The sequence below is a fragment of the Diceros bicornis genome, chromosome 31 (assembly GCF_020826845.1).
Source record: "Diceros bicornis minor isolate mBicDic1 chromosome 31, mDicBic1.mat.cur, whole genome shotgun sequence".
In the NCBI taxonomy this organism is placed as follows: Eukaryota; Metazoa; Chordata; class Mammalia; order Perissodactyla; family Rhinocerotidae; genus Diceros; species Diceros bicornis.
In genome coordinates, this window is record NC_080770.1 from 20,382,250 (window position 1) to 20,398,735 (window position 16,486).

General features: G+C 36.0%; 2 protein-coding genes across 2 annotated transcripts; one reads left to right on the forward strand and one right to left on the reverse strand.

The window, feature by feature from the left end:
• The first annotated feature begins 3,476 nt into the window (after positions 1 to 3,476).
• Positions 3,477 to 4,460, forward strand: LOC131395421 (olfactory receptor 5M11-like). Its single transcript, XM_058527303.1, has one exon. The coding sequence runs from the start codon at positions 3,477 to 3,479 to the stop codon at positions 4,458 to 4,460; it is 984 nt and encodes a 327-aa protein (XP_058383286.1).
• A 6,341-nt stretch (positions 4,461 to 10,801) lies between these two features.
• Positions 10,802 to 12,007, reverse strand: LOC131395105 (olfactory receptor 5M10-like). Its single transcript, XM_058526902.1, has one exon. It carries the CDS (start codon positions 11,747 to 11,749, stop codon positions 10,802 to 10,804), a length of 948 nt encoding a protein of 315 aa, XP_058382885.1. The 5' UTR covers positions 11,750 to 12,007.
• Positions 12,008 to 16,486: the final 4,479 nt, after the last annotated feature.

The following is a 16,486-nucleotide window of genomic DNA, read 5'->3' on the forward strand; positions in this document are numbered from 1 at the left end:
CTTGGAGAAGTGTCTGCTCATTTCCTCTGCCCATTTTTTGATCGGGTTGTTTGTTTTTTTGTTGTTCAATTGTGTGAGTTCTTTATATATTATGGAGATCAACCCCTTCATCATACTTCCCTTTTAACTTGTATTTCTTCTCCAATTCTAGAGCCTTAGAGATTGGCACAAGAAAATATACTCCCACTCCATATGCTTTTAATAATTTCCCACATTTATTATTAAAAGTTTAAAGAGATTTTGCTAAATGAGTGTAAGGTTAAAGGTGAAAAGAAAAAAAAAAGTAAATGTGAATACTTTTCCTTCTTCATCCGAAGGGCTTCTCTTGGGTTTTTCCAGTTCACTTTTGCACTGAAATGTGATGGCGTTGCTATATCCAGGATGACCAAAACAAGTTTACGATGCTTAGTTCAAAGGGAATACAGTTTTCTCTAATATGTTTGTGTCTTTTCCCAACATTTCTATGGATTTTATTGACTTTTCAACTTAACCATCCCATTTGGCCTAAGTTCTCAGGAAAGATTGCATAGGGCTTAAAGATTTTTAGGTTTCTTTCCCCTGCATTGAAGATAGATCTTTAGTTCTTTCCTACAGTAAGCATAATTGTAGCTCTTTTCAATAATTCTGTTATTTGACCTATACATTTAATGAACACCTTCTTTTGGAATATCCTTATTCCTTTCATTTTCTCACTCACTTTCCACTTGGAATGAGAGAGAAGCACTGAATGAAGAAGGTATCTTAACAATTTGGAAGGTATCCATCTAGTGGAAGTCCATGGCATTGTGGGCTATGCTATGTGAGATGGGACTGAAACATTCTCAGACACGATTCAACACAAATGATCTGCACCAGCGTTTTTAAAACTCTGATTATTTTAGTGAGAACGATGAGACACAAGTTGTTCTCCACTCCCTCACTTCAGCTTATAACTTGAAATATAACTATACTAAATCTACTTTCACAACTGGTGTTTTTCCATATGAATCCCAGAAATTAAAGCCTGGACTACGTGTAATAAATAATAGAATGACATGATCCTTAATGAGAAAGTTTACTTCCTTTTCCTGCTATTTCTTGAGTGCAAGAAGACTTGAGATAGGATCATGGAGATTCTCAGAAAGATTCTCTCTTTTCAAGCTTCCTAAAACAACAGAGTACTATAAGAGCTAAAGTTAGGGGCTAGCATATTTCCTTCTTCAAACTAATGGAGAAAAATTTTGTGTACATTAATGACGGGAAGTTCTATACTGAAGGGTACTTTGTCACAATACCTCAGAATCCACCGTAAGGGGAAGGTGTAAATGAGCAGAGGGTAAAGCCATGTGATAATAAATCTTTTCTTTGGTTTAACCACGTTGTTCCAATGATCTCATTCAGTGCTTCATCCCGGCTGTGCATTAAAATGATGTAGAAAGCTTGTTAAAATGTACCAACGTGTGTGCCCCACCTGGGACCCAAATGTCAGTGTTTTTAAAACTCCCACACCTGAACTTAATGTGAAGCCAGAGTTGAAAACCACGGATCTAAGTGTTAGATTTGTGAATATGTGATTTAATAAAGCAACAGAGTTATTTTTGAAAGGTGTGAACTTTCTATGTCCTCCTGGTCTTGCAAAATTTGCTGTAGTAATTAAAGGTAACTCATTTTTTTCAGTCCCCAGTAAATTTCCACCTGTTTCCAACAGTCTAACCTGCAAGTTATAAATGTCAGTTATCAAGGTTTTGGTCAGGCACCATTTTCACTAGCTTGTGCTATTAAATGAACCCCTGACGGTGCTCCCTCCTGTACATTGTTTACATGGCAGCTGGAGTGTCTTGTACTAACTCAATCTCCACTAGTAACATTAGGGAGGTAAGAAATCTACATACCATGAAAAATCAACTGATGTGAGTTGGCAAATCTACCGCATTGATTTATTTATTCAACTAATGGATACTGTGTCGCCTATGCTTCAGGCACCTGCCCAAGTTCCAAAGGTCTGGGGATATGGCACGAATAAATTTCCTGCTCTCATGTGTATAACATTCTAATGGAGGCAACAGACAAAAAATATGAAAATAAAAATTATTTGTGTAAATAATAATTTTAGAATTGATAAATGATATGAGAAAAACAGATCATGGTACATGATTAACAAGCTATTTGAAATGAAGCTAACTTAGACAAATGGCCGGGCAATGCTTTTCAGAGGAGGTGTCATTAGAAGAGAGATCTAAATGAAGTAATGAAATGAGTCACTCAAAGGTCTGAGGGAAGAACATTCTAAGCAGAGGGAACAGTATGTGCAAAGGCCCTCAGGTGGGAATGTGCTCAGCATGTTCAAGAAACAGTTATAAGGTTAATGTGGCAGGAGAAGAAGGACTGAAGAGAAAGTGGTCAAAGAGTTTGGAGAGGTAGCTGGGAAGGAATCACTAAGTCCTTTAGGCTCTGCGATGTTTCTTAGAAAATTTAGATTTCAGCCCAAGTGTGACGGAAAATCTTGGACCATTTCACCAAGTCAGTAACACGATGTGATTTATGTTTATAAAGACCACTGGCTTGCATTGGGAGATAGAGGATTTCCCGTGTGGAAGAAGGAAGATCACTGTAGTAGCTTTGGCAAGAGATAATTTTGTCTTAGATCCGACTGGTAGCAGAGGAAATGCTGACAAGCTATTTTAAGATGCAACGTGCAATATTTTGAAGGTGGAGAAAACAAGATCTCCTGGTAGTTTAGATTAAGGATGTGAAGTCAAAGGTATGAGATAAATTGAAATAGTAATATTAAATATGTATGAGATATAAAATAAATTGGGACACTGTACAGTAAAAAGAGATTACCGAGAGGAAAGGGCATGTTAAGTGAAGAAACAATCCAGATACCGGGTGTTGATTTAGAACAAAGGAGACGGGACGGACAGAACTCCAAGGGACCAGGAGAGGTTCACTGCTGTCAGAAAGTAAGAAATGAGGTAGAAACTGAACCTGAATAAACACACAATAGGCTCTCAAGAATTATATGCTGCTCCAATTACAGAAGGTTTGCCTCTGCTGACAGTGATGGAACCAGTAAACAGAGACTCATCCATTCTCCCTATTCCCTGATCAACAGTTTACGCCATGATCCACCGCAGTGGTAGCCGTGTTTGAGGATCAGGGGTTCTGACTGCATAGCCTATTTAGGGAGACCAGTGAGCTGAGACACATTCTGTGTGTGCTAGCCAAGTTGAGGGGGGGGTTGCAAAGCAGCCAGCAAAGCATGGTGCATGGCCTTCAAAACGTGTTTCCACTGCAACGTCCACTTTAGTCAGCACCACCGACCACCTGAAGGCACCTCTGGAAAGTCTTCCATCTCTGAGGGAAATAGTAACCTATTTAAACCTCTCTTCAAAACCTGTATGTTTTAGGGTACATTTATTTTGTCTATTCTTGGATTGCATGCAATTTATTTCTCTCTTTATACCTGAACAATTCTTCTTCTTTTATTAGAGAACATGAAGATAGAAAAAGTTCCCCAAAGCAATGGCACTGAGGCAACTGGGTTCATTCTTCTGGGACTGACCAGCCGACGAGAGCTGCAGCCCATCCTTTTTGTGGTGTTTCTCCTGATTTACGTCATCACCATGACAGGGAACTTTGGATTGATTATATTAATCAGAATTACTCCCGGGCTGCAAACCCCCATGTACTTTTTCCTCACCCATTTAGCATGCGTGGATATTTTTTATTCCACTAATATCTCTCCTCAGATGCTTGTTAATTTCCTATCTGAGAAGAAAACCATTTCTTACTTGGGATGTCTGATCCAATGTTTTGTTTTTGTGACTCTGCTCCTTACTGAATATTACATGCTTGGTGCCATGGCCTATGACAGGTACGTGGCAATCTACAGTCCCCTGTGTTACAGCAGCAAAATGTCCAGGCCACTTTGCATCTGCCTGGTCACTTTCCCTTACCGCTGGGGTTCTATGGCGGGCACAATGCAGGTGATATTGACCTCTCGCTTGTCCTTTTGTGGACCCAACACTATCAACCATTTCTACTGTGCTGACCCTCCCCTCTTAATGTTGACATGTTCTGACACTTACATAAAGCAAACGGCCCTATTTGTGTCTGCAGGGATTAACCTCACAGGTTCCCTACTCATCATCGTCGTCTCTTATGTTTTCATTTTCATCACCATTATGAGGATCCATTCCAGTGAAGGGCAGCGCAAAGCCTTCTCCACCTGTGGCTCCTACCTGACGGCTGTCACTTTGTTCTATGGGTCCCTATTCTGCATGTATCTGAGACCAGCAAATCAGCAGTCTGTTGAACAAGGGAAAATTGTGGCCACGTTTTGCATTTTTGTGAGTCCCATGCTGAATGCATTTATCTACAGCCTGAGGAACAAGGATGTGAAACAGGCTTTGAGAAGAGTGTTTATGAGAAACCTTGGTATAATGGAGAAAAGTTCCGTTTTGACACTCTCCCAATGAATACTAAAAAAAGAATCTCAAAAATGATCAAAAACCCTTCTTGGTGGTGCCTGAATGCAATTCTCTGGAATAAGAATGATGTTCTTTATGTACGCATAGCTTGGCATCAATTGAGAGTCTAATGGAAAAAATGAATGGAAAAGAGGTTGGAAATGATGATTGATAGGAAACACAAGAGTGAAAGTCAGTTGTTTGTAATAATGCAGGGTCATGTTTTTAGTCTCACTAAAGAACTCATTTCCACTTGGTTATTTAGCAGATAAATTCTTCCTTTCACTTCCTAGGTCATCAGTATTGAGCATCGCTGAGCCATCTTATCAGCAAAGAAAGTGCTTTACCATATATTTCCTCGATATGAAAACGACTTACTTTTGTACAATATATTACATAGTTTCCTTTAATGAAAGCTGATTATCTTCGCAAAAAATCTCATATCTCTAATTTCGGATGTTTGGTCTCAATATATTTTTGGCATATTTTTATGTCTACTTCTCTTGAATATAAAAACATGTGTTTAATTTTTTCAACAAAGAACCTGATATTTTACATTTTAATAAGCCAAGGATTTGTTTCATTAGTTTCCTTTAATCGAAACAGGTACCCTTATTAATGGGAGATAACCATTCCTGATTTAGAATTTTCATGTCTTACATAAGAGGTTTATATCATTTTGTCCCTACAATATTAACAATTATTTTTTCTACAATATTATATATTACCTTTCATTTTGTGTCTACTCACAAACTATTTTAAAATAACCACTATTCTACTATGCATGAATTTGTTTTCAGTGTTTTACAACTAAATAGTAGAATAAGCATATTCTAGATTGTTTGATACTCTTTGAAATTGGTCTTTATTTAAGAGCATGATATAACTTAACATTGATGTGAAACATTTTAGTACATCACTACATTAATATTTAGGAGATTTTTTATTTTTCCCTCTTTAGGAAAATCTTTATGCATATAAGTCATTACTTCTGATCAGTTATTGTATTAAGATAGATTTCCAGAGATTTGTTCTTACTTATTTTTATATTTCTTTCTTTTTGCATGTAGCAATGTATGAAATCACCGCCAGCAAAAGAGTACCCTAGTTTCCCTATATCCTCAAAGGCATTGGAAGCATCCATTTGATTGTGTGTATGTGTGAATATAGTAGATGTAAATTCAGTACAGAAAACATTCATGCAGCAGATATAATTTATTAGAACTTAACATTAATTTATTTTACTTTTTCTCAATTTCATAGTATGCTAGCTACTATGATGGTAATGTTTAAGTTTGAGAAGAAAAAGAAAAAAGCTTTTATTTGAAGGAACTTTCTTTTGAGATGGAAACTTCCTGAGTAAAGGAATAATTAGGTTTCCAGATTTAAAAACAGTAGATAGAGATATTCATGTACACCATCTCTCATTCCTAACAAACAATTAAGTACAGCCTTGTTTACCATCGAAGATCTCAACCTATTCAGAAGTATAATAATTTTCGGGAGAAAAATAATAGAAGTTGGAATTAGAAGAAAACTGGATGATCATCCTATTCAATACTGTTATAGAACAGATTTTTGTGTGTGTGTGAGGAAGATCAGCCCTGAGCTAACATCTGTTGCCAATCCTCCTCTTTTTGCTGAGGAAGATTGGCCGTGGGCTAACATTCGTGCCCATCTTCCTCTACTTTAATTGGACGCCGCCACAGCATAGCTTGACAAGCAGTGTGTCGGTGGGCACCTGGGATCGGATCCTGCCAACACCGCGCCACCAAAGCCGAGTGCGCGCACTTAACCTCTTACACAACCAGGCCGGCCCCTAGAACAGGTTTTGAATCCCTACTTTTTCCTACTTTCATATTCCAATTCTAACATTAATAAATAAAAATCTTTTAATTTTATATCCTGGGATCTGGATGATATTGGAAATATGCACTTTGTTGTTTGTTTGTTTCTTGATTATAAAAGCAATAATTGTTTGTCATGGGGAATTGGTACACAGATATAAAGTTTCACTTTTCCTTAATCCTAGTATTTTACAAAGTTCGCATAATGTATATATTGTTGTACCGTTTCTTTTTCATAAAAAGCAGTATAAAATAATATGCCTGTGTCTTAACTGAGAACTTCTTCATTTTAATGTGTGTATAACATTCTAATGCAAAAATTTGTCACACAATAGTCATACTCTTCTTAGAGTCTCAACCAACACACCCTTTCAGGGGTTCTAGTTATTTACACCCATCATACTGCCTGTGCTTAACCGGTTATTAAATGCAGGAGTCCTCACTTTGCATAGTGCTGTGGAAACTGAGTTCCATGAAAGCAAAGACACATTTCCAGTCTGTAGATGGTCTAGTTTACCAGCACCATGCAAAAGGAGGGCTGCTTGTGTTAATATATCACTTGTCTCCCTTTCCTCAATTATAAAAAAAATCTTAGGAAAATCTCCCAAGTTTCTTATTATACCTTCAGCACGTTTTTAAAATTGGAATACCTGAGTAAAACTGTACAAACATTTTTGACTCTTAAAAACATAAGGTGAGATGAATTTCCAGAGAAATTGTATAATTTTATTTTTCTAACATCAATGTATAAAAGTGCAGTTTTTTGAACTCTCTTAAATGTAGATACTAGACAGAATAATATTTCAATTCATATTTTTGATTACTAACAATTTATTCATTAATTTTAGCATTTTTGTATTTTTATTAATTTTCAGTTCATAGCCTTTGAAATGCATTTATATGTTAGTGTTTAATGCTTCAAATGATTTCTATAAACTTACTGTATCTTAGTATTATTATCACTTCATCTTATGTGTGACAAAATCTTTGTCAAATTGTTAGAGCTGCTTATTTTAAATTTTTTTAAGGTCAAAATGAAGTAACTTTTCTATTGGGAATTTCTCAGTCTGCTATTAAGCTCAGAGACATTTTCTTCTGATTATTGAAATGTTTAATATTTATTTGAATTTTGATCAAATTGTTTTTGAGGATTGTTTTCAGTGATTGAATGACTCACAGTTGAGGAGTTATGTGTGGACATGACAGTTCTTTTGGGGGATAGTTGTTGGCAAAAAGCAAATCCAGATACAGATAAGATTCTCTATTTAGATATCTTTGTTGAAACTATATTGCATCATGGACACTGGGATGGTGCAAAAATAAATGTATGTGTACAACTGTTAATAAATAAACAGCATTAGTGTGCCAAAGTTGTATGCTTTTCTCCTCATTTATAGGCCACCATCACCTCTCCACCTTTCTAGTAAAAATACTTAACTCACCTGTAACCTTTCAGCCCTAAGCAGTCCTCTCTGTGGCCTCCGTGCCATACATCTCCCCATCGGATCTGGGGACCAAGCTATAACAATACAATTAATACTAAAATATTTTTCCACATTTTTCACATAATTTACTATGGATATGTGTTGGATGTGTCGCCACATATGATATTGTATATGTGTGCATATTCTTCTAAATTGAACTATTGTATGCATAATTTCTGGGTTAAAAATATCAGGTAGCTAAAAGCATCTGATTTGCATTCTCCTAATGTAAATTTGAAAGGCAAAAATAACAAAGATGGAATTTCTCTACTAGAAATTGAAACATTTAGGGGGCCTGCCCGGTGGCATAGCTTCGTCGGCCCGGAGTTTGTAGGTTCTGATCCGGGGCACGCACCAACGCACCGCTTGTCAAGCCATGCTGTGGTGGCATCCCATATAAAGTAGAGGAAGATGGGCATGGATGTTAGCCCAGGGCCAATCTTCCTCAGCAAAAAAGAGGAGGATTGGCATCAGATGTTAGCTCAGGGCTGATCTTCCTCACACACAAAAAAAGAAATTGAAACATTTTAAATCTACATTAATTATAAGAATTTGGTTTAAATTTGTGTATAGATTGGTCAAAGAAAAAATCAAAATGGATTCATTCAGTATACAATTAAGATAACATCACAAATTAATGAAAAATAAAAGGTTGCTTAATAAATAGAAGGAAATGGGTTAAAATGTGAGAGAAAAAGTTATATACAATAGTACAACATACAACAAAATTGTATCTAGAATAACTCAAGGTATTCCTATAATATATAGCCGCAAAAAATCAATAACATAATATAGATACTTGCTTATTTAATTTTAGGATGGAGAAAATCCACAAAGCAAAACAAAAAGAGACAAAATTTTTCCAAATAAAAATGTAAATATTCTTCACTTGAAGAATATTGGAAACAACTTGAACAGTAATCATCAAGCTGATGTATATATTTCATTTGTTAAACATATATTTCAATTCTTTTTCGGTTCAAATTAAAATAGAAACCTTGCCTAAGAGTTTCAGTTGAGACAATAAAGAAGCAAATAATCTTAAATGATATTTCTTAATATTAATATAAGTACAGTGAAATGGTTACTTTCAAACGTTACTAATCCTACATGTAAATGGTTGATGCTTTCTGGAGAAAAATTTACCCATAGAAAAATTTAACAAGGGCTTTAAAAGTGCTCAAAGCATTTAAGTCAGCAATTCCACATTTAGGAATTTATCCTAGAGAAATAACAAGAGGGATATGGAAGTAGATATACGAGTCAATCATAACAACAATAGGATATATCAATATGATGGAATAATTGTTTGCAAGATAAAGTAGAAAAAAATAAACCAAATGCAGAGAACAACTCTCTTTTAATAGGAGATTGCAAGTAAATTTTACTTTCGTTCCAAAATTGAAACTAAATTTTGTTGCAAAATTTAAAGATCTTTTAGTATTTTTCAATCTGCCTCTCTACAACTATGTGTTATTTTTGTAATTAACTTCAAGTATGATTTAATTTTGTGTATTAGACCACATTGAAAATAATGTTCACTAGAAATATTTAGTCTATATGAAAACACAAACATTATACTCTCAAGTGAAAATCAATGTTAAAACTTGCATATGGCAAATGATTCCAATTTTGTTTTAGGAATTATAAGAATATATACACACACCAATTTATTAAGAAAAATATAAGAAAATTCAAACAGAAGTTGTCCATTGGTTTAGGACACATCACTGACAAATGTTACTTCCTCACCACTGTCTGTCTTTTCAGTTATTTATAGTGAACATGTTTGATAGAACAGCCTTATTCAATCAACTGAGACTTAAGAATGGAGCTCAGTTTTCTAAAACTGCATGTCATCTGAGTGATTTTCTGGAAAATTATTTGAACACAGAGTAAATATAGCAGTTGATTTCATGTGAACATTTAGTATCACGGTCTAAGTTAAAATCAAGGCACACAATATTAGAATACCAGACATTTAAGACAATTTAAAGAAATTTTAATATACGTCTCAATATGCAGCCATCTAGTTGAATAATAGTGCATAGATTAATGAGGATGATTTATGTATCTCTTTATATAACCTTCTTTACTGAAGATTTTCTCAATAGAAATTTTGAGAACTACTGGAACAGACTTATCTAGAGAATAATGTCACAGACAGTTTTATGAACCAAAGTAAGAATCGAGTGTTCTCCTCCAAAAAGATATGTAAACACCTACTTATCTATATACTGTTTCAGGGCCTTCTCAGGTTGCAGAAGCCACTTGACAGACTGTATTAACTCTTAATAAATTAGACCTAACTCAGTGCTACTACATAAAAAGTATACGTAGAATGCTTTATACTATACTGTGCTTGAATTCAATCCATATTCCTGGAAACTCACAAACAGGTGTTGACAGTTTATTTTCAAAACTGAGGATCATAACCAGTATTTATAAATAGACAAAAAGTTTTTTAGAATGTGTATGATTCGGGTTGTGGGAGAATTTACGGAATGTTTTAACCTATGTGTGATCTATTTAAAATTTCCCTGAGGTGATTCCAGTAATTAGTCAGGCACCAGAGACATTGTTCTACACCACACTTGAAGAAGAAATAATTTCATAAGTAAAAAAAACTGCAAAACTAATCCCCCTGCTTTGAACGTCACTATGGCTCTGTAGACCACATAACTCAGAGAAGATGGATTTCCAGTGTTTCCATCAGAGTGAGTTAATTACAAGATTTATCCCCAAGAAAGTAAAGATATTAAAGTATTACATGGAATTATTGGATACTGTCCATTTTATTTTTAGAGGTTCCCTGCTAAAGAAACTATTGTTTAATTTCAATATTACAGTTTTTATTAAAACAAGTTGTCTTGAAGGTATTAATTTTGAGGAGAATTTAGCTAATGTCATTGACAGTTCGTGAAGATAAACAAATCATGACTATAGAGTAGTAGATTTGTTCTTTGAAGGGAGTCACCATGTCATCACAGACACTTAGTAACGACAAATGAACACATGCTTAAACTGCAATTTTATGAAAGAGATTACCCTTAATCCTTTGCTGCATGGCATGGATCACATCCTTGTTCCTTAGACTGTAGATCAATGGGTTCAGCATTGGGCTCAAAAAAGTATAGAAGACTGCAATTATTTTGGACTCCTCTATAGACGTCTCAGATGGGGGCCTTAAGTACATGCAGCAGAGGGTTCCATAAAATATGGTGACTGTTGTAAGGTGGGAAGCACAGGTAGAAAAGGCTTTGTGCCTGCCTTTAACAGAACGGATCCTCCAGACAGCTGTAATAATGAAAAGGTAGGACAGGAGAATGATGAAGAGGGAGCTTGAGAGAGTAAAACCAGCGAATACAAACATTGCCATCTTCTTGACATAGGTGTCAGAGCAGGCCAACATTAAAAGAGGAGGGTCAGCACAGTAGAAATGATGGATTTCAAGGGAACCACAGAAGGACAAGTGAAAAGTCAGCAGTGTCTGAGAGAGTCCACTGAGGAAGCCAAAAGTGTAAGGGACCATGACTAGAGAGATACAAATGTTCCTGGACATTCTTGTACTGTAATGTAAGGGGCTGTGAATGGCAACATAGCGATCCACTGCCATGGAAGCCAGGATATATAACTCAATGATCACCAGGGCAATGAAGAGAAGACACTGCATGAAGCATCCAGCATAGGAGATGGTCTTCTGGTCTGAGAGGAAATTGTGCAGCATATTTGGAGTAATGTTGGAGGAATAACAAATGTCTACAAAGGAGAGGTGGCTAAGGAAGAAATACATGGGCGATTGGAGGTGGGAATTGGTCCTGATCAGCGTGATCATGCACAGATTCCCTGCCAATGTGATTAGGTAGATCACCAGAAGCACCCCAAACAGGATCTTTTCTAGCACTGGATCCTCTGTGAGTCCCAAGAGAATGAATTCCGTCACTAGAGTGTGGTTTTGAGAAGACATTTTCTTAGCCCTTGAAAACTGACAGTGACAAAGAAAGTGAGGAATTCTGTCTGATCCAGATTCTGCTTTTATTATTTTATTCCATCCATTTTATCACTTACTCATTGATCTATTCATCTATGAGGAAATTACTCTTCTCTTTTCAACACACACATCAAGATTTCTATGTAAATATTTTCACACTCTATTTCTGTTATCTCTCTCTCTCTATATATATATACATCTCAAACACGCAAACACATCCACTCTCTCTCTCGTGTATATATAATGTATTTACATATAATTGTATTTTATATTAATTAATAGATAATATGTTATAATATTACATATTATATATACATATGTATACATTTATAACTGTCTTCTTGGGGAACTTCATATTTGATATTTTTTCTAAATGTTTTGGGGAAAAAAGCCAAAAAAATGAAAATTAGGAAAAGCAGCACATCATCAACATCATTCAAATGGACAAACAAAGGAAGTTGGATTTCTAGGGTCCCTTGCGCTGTGATAGCCTCTTGTTTCAGATATAAAATAGAAGATAAATGTTCAGCACAGCATTTTTCTTGAAACCTATAGTCATCTGACTTAATTTCTTAAAGAGGACACTGAATGTAGTGAAATTTATCTCGATATATGGCTCAGAAGGTACAGAACGAAGACTTGTTCTCTCTGCTTTATAAATTTACCCACTCATTTATTCATGCACACTGCAAAATTTGATATTTTTCTGTTCTAGGATCTGTAGTTGCAGCAGTGAACAAATTCCCCGTCCTCATGGAGCACATGTTGTAGAAGGAGGAACAGATATTAAACACATAGATAAAAACGTATAACATCATGTCAGTTAGAAGCAAGTATTATGAAGAACATAACGGCAGGATGCTTTAGATGCAATTTTTTCCACATTTAGAGGATACTAATCTCCACACAAAAGAACAAAACATATTTTTGTGAACAAACGTAGAAAATGACCTACCTGTAAAAGCTGATTTACCATATTTTGTAAAAGCACAGTGGGAAGATTTATAATGTATTTGCTAAGTATATTCCATAGAGTATTTTTTAAATAAATTTTAAAAACCAATTAAAATAGTCTTTGTTCGTCAAGGGCATAACCTTAATTTAATGCTTTGGGAACTAGATTCTCCTTTGAGGGCAATAACACTACCTAACTCTGCTAGACACTGCTTGGTACTGTGTGTGAGCTCTTCAGCACACGTAAAGAATTTAACCATCACCTTTAATACTATGGAAGGAGGAAAATACATGCAGATAAGTTTTGCAATTTTAATATAGTAAAGAACAGGGAATCCCAATCAGAAAGCTTAAATTTTTCTCTATAAACACTGAAATGAGGTTATCTAATGATAGTGAGGAGTAGGAAGGTACAGCAGGTGAGAGATTTGAGGAGCAGAAAGACGAGGAAAGCCACAGACTGGGAAAAATATTCACATTCAGTTATTCTGACAAGGACTTGTATTCAGAATACGTGAAGATTTTCCACAATAAACTGCTCAAAATATAACCATCCTAACCAAAAAAAAAGTCTATGAGGTGAATAGAGAGTTCATAAAAGAAGGTTTGCGAATAGCCAATAACCACGTGAAAAGAATGTCAACAACCATAACTGTCAAGAAAATGCAAATTCTAACTACAATTGGATACCACTTCACAGTCGCATCAATGGCAAGAATTAAAAAGATTAGCAAGAAAAAGATAGACAATGACAACGTGAAGTAATTGTAAATTTCATAATATGTCACTTGATGGCGTATAAAATAATTTAATGACTTTGGAAAACTGGTTGTTCCTTATAAAATTTCTCATAAAGTTAAGTGCCATATAAAACTATAGCCCAGCAAGCATTATGTATTTATACAAGAGAAAAGAAGACGTATACCCACAAAGAAACTCAGATATATGTTGACAAACGCATAGATAAACAAATTGTGATATACTCATATAATGGAATATCCCTCAGCAAAAAATGAACAAACTACTAATACAAGTTAAATGAATCTCAAAAGCATTGCATATATATATAGAGAGAAACTTCCTGAAGGGCAGAGTGATGACCTCCCAAAACCTGTTTCTCCAAAAAAGCAATGAGAACACTTGCAAAAGTTGTCAAAATCAACTCTTGAGAACCCTGGATATTTACCAAAGGCTTGCAACAGTTCTAGGAAAATTAATCCATTTATTCAAGTAAACATGTCACAATGTTGCTAAAAAGAGTGAGCTTTGTGTCTTTTTTTTTTTTGTGAGGAGATCAGCCCTGTGCTAACATCTGCCAATCCTCCTCTTATTTTTTTGCTGAGGAAGACTGGCCCTGGGCTAACATCCATGCCCATCTTCCTCCACTTTATATGGGATGCCGCCATGGCATAGTTTGCCAAGCGGTGCATCGGTGCACGTCCGGATCCCAACCGGCGAACCCCTGGCAGCCGCAGCAGAGCACGTGCACTTAACCGCTTGTGCCACCAGGCCGGCCCCTGTGTCCTTTTTATATGCCCTATCCCGACCCCCTCTCCCTACCTGCACAGCATCCTTGACAACTTGAATTATGATTTCATGGCTGAGCACATTTGTCAAACTGCACTAAAATTATTATATTTTATTGTAAGTAAATTTACCTGCATAAGTTTGATTTAAAGGTAAGTTTTGCTTTCCTCAGAGTCAACGAGATCAAATTATTCAGTGGATGATTAATACTGAGGTACGAATAAAAATGACAACAAAGGCAGAACATTATCAGGGCTCTTCCCATACTTAGATTAAAACAGGACAAGAGCTAACCATTGAAGCTTAATCTGTCAAACACTTTCTTCACCTGGAAAATTTTTAACTATTACGTCAAGGATGGAATCCAGAAAGAAATCTGTTTATCTCTTATCTCTTCTCTTCTCTTTGTTTCTGGTATCAAGGAAGTTGGGCTAAAAAAAAAACAAGAAAATGAATGAGAGGGCCAGCCCCGTGGCTTAGCGGTTAAGTGGGCACGCTCCGCTGCTGGCGGCCCGGGTTCAGATCCCGGGCGTGCACCGACACACCGCTCCTCCCGCCATGCTGAGGCCGCGTCCCACATACAGCAACTAGAAGTATGTGCAGCTATGACATACAACTATCTACTGGGGCTTTGGGGGAAAAAAATAAATAAATAAAATTATAAAAAGAAAATGAATGAGAGAAGCAGCAGAAGGAGAATTAGTTGGATGAAGAATTTTAAGTAGTAAATAGGAGTGGTCAATGAAATACATAAAAGCTTTCTCAAGTCTTCACGAGTCTGTTCCTTGCTGAGTATTACCAGGCTTTTAGGCTTGTAACATTACAAGCCTCAATACTGAGGCTTGGCCTATGACAGGGACATGGCAATCTGCAATCCCCCACATTGCAACAGCAGAATGTCAAGGCCACGTTGCATCTACCTGCTCACTTTCCCCTCCCTCTGGGGTTCTATGGTGGGCACAATGCAGATAATATTGACCTCTCACGTGTCCTTTTGTGGACCCAACACCAGCAATCATTTCTACTGTGCTGGCCCACCCCTCTTAATGTTGACATGTTCTGACACTTACATAAAGCAACCTGCCCTGTTTGTGTCCACAAAGATTCAACTCACAGTTTCCCTACTCATCACCCTCAACTGCTACATTTTCACTTTCATCACAATTATGAAGACATATTCCAGTGCAGGGCAGCACAAAGACTTCTCCACCTGCAGCTCCCCTGACGGCTGTCTTTGTGTTTTATGGTGGCATGTGTATGAGACCAGCAAATGAGCAGACTGTTGAACAAGGGAAAATTGTGGCCGTGTTTTGTATTTTTGTGGGTTCCATCCTGAATCCATTGATCTACAGCCTGAGGAACAAGGATGTGGAACAGGCTTTGAGAAGAGTGTTTATGAGAAACATTAGTACAATGGAGAAAAGTTCTATTTTGACAGTGTCCCCATGATAAAATAATAAGTCTCAAAAACAATAAAAAAGATATCCCTTGTTGGTGGTACCTGAATGCAATTCTCTTGGATAACAAAATATTTTTTATATATGCATAGTTTGGGATCAAATGAAAGTCTAATGGAAACAATGATTGGAAAAGTAGTTTGGAAATGATGATTGATAAGAAACACAAAAGCAGAAGTCAGCTGTTTATAATAATACAGGGGCATATTTTTAGTCTCCCTCAAGAACTCATTTCCACTTGGTTACTTAGCAGATAAGTTCTTCATTTCACTTCCTAGGGCATCAATATTGAACACCACTGAGCTACTCTTACCAACAAGGGAAGTGCTTTATGATATATTTCTTGAATATGAAAATGATTTACTTCATATGATATACTACCTAGTTTCCTTTAATGAAAGCTGATTATCTTCTCAAAGAAACTCACATCTCTAATTTCAATGATTTTTCTCACGGCACTTTGGTATATATTTGAGTCTACTTCTCTTTAATATAAAACCGTATGTGTTTTATTTTTTCAAGAAAGAACTTAATGTTTTACATATTTTAATTCCTCTATGTTTTGTTTCATTACTTTCCTCAATCAAAACAGAATCCTTTCTCAATAAAGAATACTCACCTCTGATTTAGTATATTCTTCTCTTACAGAAGGTTTATATAATTTTCCCTACTACATAATTAACAGCTATTGTTATATAATTTTACATATTACATTTTGGTTCCTGTCTACCCATAAATAATTTTACATAATAGTTCCTCAAGTCGGCATGAATTT

Excerpts from the sequence above, each read along its gene's own strand:
- LOC131395421 (XM_058527303.1), top strand. The coding sequence starts at position 3,477 with ATGAAGATAGAAAAAGTTCCCCAAAGCAATGGCACTGAGGCAACTGGG.
- LOC131395105 (XM_058526902.1), bottom strand. The coding sequence starts at position 11,749 with ATGTCTTCTCAAAACCACACTCTAGTGACGGAATTCATTCTCTTGGGA.